The sequence below is a fragment of the Mandrillus leucophaeus genome, unplaced genomic scaffold (genome assembly GCF_000951045.1).
Source record: "Mandrillus leucophaeus isolate KB7577 unplaced genomic scaffold, Mleu.le_1.0 Scaffold751, whole genome shotgun sequence".
NCBI classification, from domain to species: domain Eukaryota; kingdom Metazoa; phylum Chordata; class Mammalia; order Primates; family Cercopithecidae; genus Mandrillus; species Mandrillus leucophaeus.
In genome coordinates, this window is record NW_012108153.1 from 282,642 (window position 1) to 290,734 (window position 8,093).

At 54.4% G+C, this 8,093-nt stretch overlaps 1 protein-coding gene across 1 annotated transcript in view; it reads right to left on the reverse strand.

Moving 5' to 3' along the window:
- MYO1F (myosin IF) overlaps positions 1–8,093 on the reverse strand; it is a 38,586-nt gene that overhangs the window by 28,829 nt on the left and 1,664 nt on the right. The window contains 11 exon segments of the mRNA XM_011966276.1: positions 709–795; positions 910–990; positions 2,283–2,479; positions 2,682–2,814; positions 3,858–3,992; positions 4,152–4,283; positions 5,252–5,341; positions 5,464–5,551; positions 6,600–6,694; positions 6,801–6,890; positions 7,792–7,917. Coding sequence (XP_011821666.1) covers positions 709–795; positions 910–990; positions 2,283–2,479; positions 2,682–2,814; positions 3,858–3,992; positions 4,152–4,283; positions 5,252–5,341; positions 5,464–5,551; positions 6,600–6,694; positions 6,801–6,890; positions 7,792–7,917 — 1,254 coding nt within the window.

Sequence of the window (8,093 nt, forward strand, 5' to 3'; positions counted from 1 at the left end):
TGGTGGCTGATAACCTGTAATCCCAGCACTTTGGGAGGCTGAGGTGGGTGGATCATGAGGTCAGGAGTTTGAGACCAGCCTGGCCAATATGGTGAAACCCTGTCTCTACTAAAAATACAAAAATTAGCTGGGCATGGTGGCGGGTGCCTGTAGTCCCAGCTTGGGAGGCTGAGGCAGGAGAATCACTTGCACCCTGGAGGCAGAGGTTGCAGTGAGCTGAGATCATGCCACTGCACTCCAGCCTGGGCGACAGAACGAGACTCTGTCTCAAAAAAAAAAAAAAAAAAAAAAAATCCCTGACTCTCTTCCTCTGTCTCCTCTTGGAGCTTCCTGGGATTGCTTCCCAGAAAAACCATTTGTCCCTGAATCCTTGCCTCAGGCTCTGCTTCTGGGGGAGGGGCTAAATGCAGACAGCAGGGACTATTGCCTTATTGTTCATGGCTGTGTCTCCAAGCACCCTAAACAGTGCCTGGCACACAACAGGTGCTCAATAAATAATTGCTGAATGAATGAACTAAGAGGCACGGTCCTTCCCAAAGCTTTAGATGCAGAAGGAAGTATCACTATGGAGCCTGGGCAGGTTGGCACAGAGAGGTGGGAACATGGTGGGGAGGGCTGAGGTGTCCCCTAGTTGCTAAGGGATCCTCATGGTCCTTCCACCCCACCCCCCCCCCACGATCCTCCATCCCTGGCCGCTTGGCTGCCCACCTGCTCGGCCTTCAGGGTGAGTTCGATAAAGATTTGCTGCAGCTTCTCGTTGACGAAGTTGATGCAAAACTGCTCGAAGCCATTTTTCTGCAGAAGGAGGAAAAGGGTCCTTCCCTCAATGTCCTGGTGCTAGAAGTTCTTGTGGCCACCCCGGGCTGCCCCAGGGAGGACAGGATGTGGGCTGGAGGCAGGGGGCCGTACCTGGAAGATCTCGAAGCCATAAATGTCCAGCACACCGATGCTGTACTCTTCCTGGGGTTTTTGCATAGCACGGTTGATGGCCTGCGGTGTGAGTGGAGACAGGAGGTCAGTGGACATCCGTCAGATCTGAAGCCCCCGCCCACCACTCCTTAGACACACGCCTAGCCAACTTCATGGGTGATGTCCCCTCATGCCAGTTTCCCTCCAGCCCTCTTTAGCTCTGCCCTTCCTGGCTCTGTGTATGGTCTCCCCACTCCCCAGTCAGTCACTCAGAGGAGAAACCCAAGTGTCAGTGCATCAGGGTCTGTGGCTCCGGAGCTGACTCTGCCCCTGAACCTCTCTGCACCTCTATTTTCTTATCTTTAAAACGGGTTGATAATAGCAACTACTTTATGGGGCTTTTTCTTTTCTTTTTTTTTTTGAGGTGGAGTCTCACTCTGTTGCCCAGGCTGGAAAGCCAGTGGCGCAATCTCGCCTCACTGCAACCTCTGCCTCCAGGATTCAAGAGATTCTTCTGCCTCAGCCTCCCAAGTAGCTGGGATTACAGGCATGCGTCACCACACCTGGCTAATTCTCATATTTTTAGTAGAGACGGGGTTTTGCCATGTTGGCCAGGGCTGATCTCAAACTCTTGACCTCGGGTGATCTACCCACCTTGACCTCCCAAAGTGCTGGGATTACAGGCATGAACCACTGTGCCTGGCCATACATTTTATACTTTATTTATTTTTATTTTTTATTTTCAGATAATGTCTCAGTCTGTTGCCCAGACTGGAGTGCAGTGGCTTGATCATGGCTCACTACAGCCTCAACTTCCTGGGGTCAGGGATTCTTCCACCTCAGCCTCCTGAATAGCTGGCATTACAGGCACCAGCCACCGTGCCCGGCTAATTTTTGTATTTTTGTAGAGAAAAGGTTTCGCCCTGTTGCCCTTTGAGACAGAGTCTCGCTCCGTTGCCCAGGCTGGAGTGCAATGGCATGATCTCAGCTCACTGCAACTTCCACCTCCCGGGTTCAAGTGATTCTCCTGCCTCAGCCTCCCAAGTAGCTGGAATTAAAGGCATGTAAGGCATGTGCCACGACTCCTGGGTAATTTTTAGTAGAGACGGGGTTTCACCATGTTGGTCAGGCTGGTCTCGAACTCCCGACCTCAGGAGATCTGCCCACCTCAGCCTCCCAAAGTGCTGGGATTACAGGCGTGAGGCACCGCGCCCAGCCACCCAGGCTAGTCTCGAACTTCCGGCCTCAAACGATGCTCCCACCTCGGCCACCCAAAGCATTGGGATCGCAGGCGTGAGCCACTGCACTCGGCCTCCATAAATGTTTGTGACCCCAGAGCGCCCACTCTGCCCTCCAGCCCCAGCCCCACTCGCCTCCACAAGGAAGTCGAAGAGGCGGGCATAGAGCCCCTTGGCCAGGGCGTCGCGGGTGTAGGCTGCCTGCTCCACGTTGAGGGTCACATCGATGGACTCGCTGCGCCCGCCCCAGCGGCTGTCCATCTTGCGGCTGGTCAGCTTCTCCTGCAGTCGCCCACTGTCAATGCCCAGCAGGTAGGCGGGAAAGGCCAGGACTACCGGGGCAAAGGTCAGGGCAAAAACGGGATAGTTGGTTGGGCTCTTGTGCCTCCTGCATGGGCCTCCTATTATCCCCATCCTTGCCAGTGACACCGACGTTGTCCCCGTGGGCTCTCAGCTTCCTGGGGGCGGAGCTGGGAGGACGCAGTTCACACACCCACAGGCCTCCATCCCGCCCTCCCTGACACCCACACTCACGGTCCACACTCTCCACTCGGGCGTAATTCCCGTCTTCACAGAAACTGATGTTCCCTAGGTGCAAGATCCCCGCCACCAGCTGCAGGACCAGCTGCTGGATGCTGGGCGGGATCCCAATGACCTGCATGGCGCTCTGTGGGTGCAACGGGAGCAGAAACTGTGCCGCGAATCCCGGCCTCCAACCTGCCTCCAGGTGCAGGCTTGAGGGGCCACAGCACGGACTCAGGGAGTGAGCACCCTTGGGTCCCCGTCCTGCCCCTTTCAGTCACTTGCTGCGTGACCTTGGGCAAGTGCCTGCACCTCTCTGGTCTTTGTTTTTTATTGTATTTTTTATTTTTGAGACAGAGTCTCCCTCTGTTGCCCAGGCTGGAGTGCAGTGGCATGATCTTGGCTCACTACAACCTCCTCATCCCGGATTCAAGCAATTTTCCTGCCTCAGCCTCCCGAATACCTGGGATTACAGGTGTGAGCACCATGTCTGGCCTAGGCTTTGGTTTCCTATTTTATTTTTTAAAGAGTCTCACTCTTTCACACAGGTGGGAGTGCAGTGGCGCTATCTTGGCTCACTGCAACCTCCACCTCCTGGGTTTAAGCGATTCTCCTGCCTCAGCCGCCTGAGTAGCTGGGACTACAGGCACATGCCATCACGCCTGGCTAATTTTTGTATTCTTAGTAGAGACGGGGTTTCACTATGTTGGCCAGGCTGGTCTCGAACTCCTGACCTCAGGTAATCCACCTGCCTTGGCCTCCCAAAGTGCTGGGATTACAGGCATGAGCCACCGCGCCTGGTCTTTTTTTGGTTTTTGAGATGGAGTCTCACTCTGTTGCTCAGGCTGGAGTGCAGTGTTGTGATGTCGGCTCACTGCAACTTCTGCCTCCTGGTTTCAAGCAATTCTCCTGCCTCTGCCTCCCCAGTAGCTGGGATTACAGACACGCACCCTCATGCCCGGCTAATTTTTGTATTTTAAGTAGAGACGGGGTTTAACCACGTTGGCCAGGCCGGTCTCAAACTCCTGACTTTAAGTCATCTGCCTGCCTTGGCCTCCCAAAGTGCTGGGATTACAGACGTGAGCCACTGTGCCTGGGCTGGGCTTTGTTTTCCTAATTTGTAACTCAGGGGAGTTTCTGGGGCTGAGGTCTGCCTGGCTGGGGACTGGAGTGGAGGCCGGTGCTCACCAGAGTCTCACCAAAGTCGCTTCTGTCGTCGGTGCCGTCCACCTGGTAGGTGTCCGATTGGTTGAGGTAGTAATAGTAGTCTGGTGTCATGAGGCCCAGGTTCTGCCTTTGCTCCTGGGAGGCCCCTTCCAGCAGCTGGAGGGTGTGCAATGTTCATGCATCTGGTGCTTGCCTGGCTCAGCCCCTGTGATCCCCTCATCTGCCCTGCCATGCCCTCCCAAGCATGTACTTTCCCATTGTCCACCCTGCTGGGCTCCAGGTGGGGCTCACTCTCCCCCAGCCTCTTCCCTGCACCTGGTAGTAGATGTGGAAGTTCCTCTCATTTTCATTCTGCATGACCACGCGGGACTTCTCCAGCAAGAAGTTGGAGATCTTGCCCCCATCCGGCTCCCCACCTCGGCTGAACTGGATCTCAAAGTACTTGCCCTGAATTCGAGAGAACCATGTCAGCACCCCAGCATCCTGGGGTGCAGGTTGGGGAAGGATTAGGGATGGGTCTTATGAGCCTTGCATCTCTTCCCTTCTTCCTTTTTTTTTTTTTGGGACAGAGTCTCACTCTGTTGCCCAGGCTGGGGTGCAGTGGCGCTATCTCGGGTCACTGCAACATCCACTTCCTGGGTTCAAGTGATTCTCCTGCCTCAGCCTCCTGAGTAGCTGGGACTACAGGTGCCCACCACCACACCCAGCTAATTTTTGTAGTTTTGGTAGAGACGGGGTTTCATCATGTTGGCCAGGCTGGTCTTGAACTCCAGACCTCAAGTGATCCACCTGTCCCAGCCTCCCAAAGTGCGGGGATTTCAGGCGTGAGCCCCCCCGTACCCAGTCCAAGGGTATGGAATTTAGTAAACCATGTGCATGTGCAGGTGTAATACTAAAGTCTATGAGATGGATATTAACATCATCCCCATTTTATGGATGAGCAAACAAAGGAAACTCAGGAAGTTACATCGATTTTTTTCCCCCAGGCTACACAGCTCACAATGACAGAATCAGACCCTGAATTCAGATCTGTTTACCTATCCTGTCTTCCACTGGGCCCAGCACAGCACCCACACAAAGAACGAGTCCCAGAACTATTGTCGAAAGAAGGAATAAATGAGGGACTAAATTGGACCTGAAATGTGAATGGGAACAATGTAGCATGGCTGCAGCCAGGGAGCATTTAAGAATGTTACACAGGGGTGTCATGGCCTCCACAGTTCTGCCAATGGGGGACTCCCTTTTGAAATGGACCATGAGCAGGAAGTGAGTCTCCCATTCAGGAGCAGGTATTTCCTGCTGGGTTTCCAATGGGCTCTTGTCCTGGCAATGCAGATGTGTGTATGTGTGGTTGTGTGTGTAGAAAGGTCAGCACGGATGGAGCAGCTTCTCCAAGCAGAGCTGCAGAGACTCACAAAGCGGCTGGAATTATTGTTGCGCACAGTCTTGGCGTTGCCGAAAGCCTCGAGCAGCGGGTTGGACTGCAGGATGATATCTTTGACATGCTGGGGGCAGAGGCAGGTCGGGTGGGAAGAAGTCAGACTGGGGCAGGAGTGCAGATGAGTGGGACTGCACTACCATGCAGGTGAGGGCGACCCAGCTCATCCTTCTGTTTTTCTCGTCTCACCTGGACCTTGTTGCCTCCGCCAGACACCTTGGAGATGTAGCCCATGATGTATTTAGCTGCCACTGTCTTCCCAGCTCCACTCTCTCCACTGGGGATGAATGGAGGAATAAATGATCAGTGGATGGGGTTGGGGGGAAGAGCCCTTTTTAGTGCCTGACTATTTATTCATTAAGTACCTACTGTGTCCCTGCCAGTATTCCGGGTACTGGGGATGCCATAATGAACAAGACAGATAAAATCTCTGCTTTCAGCCGGGCATGGTATAATCCTATAATCCCAGCACTTTGGGGGCCTGAGGAGGGAGAATCACTTGAGGTCAAAAGTTTGAGACCAGCCTGGCCAACGTGGTGAAACCCAGACTCTGTTAAAATACAAAAATTAGCCGGACATGGTGGTAGGCGCCTGTAATCCCAGCCAGCCACTCAGGAGGTTGAGGCAGGAGAATTGCTTGAACCTGGGAGGCGGACGTTGCAGTGAGCTGAGGTTGCACCACTGCACTCCGGCCTAGGTGACAGACTGAGACTCTGACACACACACACACACACACACACACACACACACACACACTCTCTCTCTCTCTCTCTCTCTCTCTCTCTGCTCTCATAGAGCTGGTATAGATGGATTGACTGAGATGGGGTCTCATTCTGTTGCCCAGGCTGGAGTGCAGTGGTGTGATCATAGCCCCCTGTTCCTGCCTGGAACTCCTGGGCTCAAGCAATCCTCCCTCCTCAGCCTCCTGAGTAGCTGTGGACTACAGGCATGCACCACAGTGCGTGGCTAATTATTTTATTTTTATAGAGACAGGGTGTTGCCATGTTGCCCAGGCTGGTCTTGAACTCCTGGCCTCAAGAGATCCTCTTGCCTTGGCTTCCCAAAGTGCCGGGATTACAAGCATAAGCCACTACACCTGGCCTGAGGTGACATTTAGAGGGGACAGACAGACAATAGCAGAATGAATCAATAAAATACATTGTGAGTCAGATGGTGACAAGGAAAATAAAACAGGGTGAGGGCAGAGAGGGACAGCAGGGCTGTGTTCAGATTGCGAGTTTCAGGCAAACCTCCCTGGGGGCAGTGATGATGTTTCAGTGGGGGCCTGGGCAGCAGGGTCTGTGGCGCCCCAACCCCGTCCATACCTAATGATGACACATTGGTTCTCACAGTCGATAAGCATGTTCCGGTACATGTTGTCCGTGAGGGCGTAGATGTGCGGGGGATTCTCATACTGGGCCTGGTGGGGGAGGTCAGGTCTCAGCCCAGGGCTGGGGGCTAGAGGTCTCGGGGCTGTGCCTCCCACCCAGCAACAGCCTCTGCCTCCCACCCAGCCCCAGCCTCACCGCGCCCTGGTAGAGGTCGATCTCACGGTCGGTGAAGTAGGGCATCTGCTTGAAGGGGTTTACGGAGATGAGCACAGAGCCGATGTAGGTCTGAGGGATGGTTAAGGGTCGTGCAGTGTACTGGTAGGTTTTGTCCTCCCTGTCCCCTCATCCTGTCCCCACCCAGGGCTTCCCAGAACTGCATTGCTTGGAGGTGGAAGAGATGGAGATATTGGATGCACCTCGAGTCTCTTGGAAAAAACAGGGCTGGCCAGGTGCGGTGGCTCATGCCTGTAATCCCAGCACTTAGGGAGGCCGAGGCAGGCAGATCACTTGAGGTCAGGAGTTCAAGATGAACTTGGCCAACATAGTGAAACCTTGTCTCCACTAAAAATACAAAAAATTAGCCGAGCATGGTGATGTGTGCCTGTGATCCCAGCTACTTGGGAGGCTAAGAGAGGAGAATCACTTGAACCTGGGAGGCAGAGGTTGCAGTGAGCTGAGATCGTGCCATTGCATGCTAGCCTGGGCAACAAGAGCCACTCAGTCTCAAAAACAAAACACAAAACACAAAAACAAAAAAATTAGCCAGGCATGGTGGCTCATGCCTGTAATCCCAGCTACTTGGGAGGCTGAGGCAGGAGAATTGTTTGAATCAGGGAGGCAGAGGTTGCAGTGAGCCGAGATTGTGCCACTGCACTCCAGCCTGGGCGACAGAGCAAGACTCCATCTCAAAAAAAAAAAAAAAAAAAGAAAAGAAAAAAAAACAGGGTTGGATGTGGAATGGGGGAAACGGAACACACTGGGGCTGAGCTTCTCCAGGACAGAGGGAGCAGTGGCAGCCACAGCTGTCCCCAACCAGAGCCCTGCTGTCACTCTGTCTGTCCTCCGTCTCACCGCCTGGTGCTCTCCCGGCCCATCCCTCCCTCTGCTCCATCACCCTCCTCTCCGTCCATGGCCCAGCCATTCATTCCTTCCCTGCCTGGCCGCCTCCATCCTTGGCCCAGGGTACGAAGATGTAGTCGTCCATGAAGCGCTTCCGCAGGTTGGCGGCAATGGCGTCTTCGGTGATCTGGGGAAGGAGCACCATGTCGTCCACGCCGCTCTGCTTCACGTTGTGGCTCTGCCAGTGGAAGCGCTCCTTGCTGCCCTAGAGGGTGAGACGGGGTTCGGGATGAGCCCTTGCACGGGGATGCGGACCTGGCTCACCGATGCCATCAACTTCTGGGTTCTGTCCCACCTCCCCAGCTCCACCTCCCCAGCTCCACCTCCCCAGCTCCACCTCCCCAGCTCCACCTCCCCAGCTCCACCTCC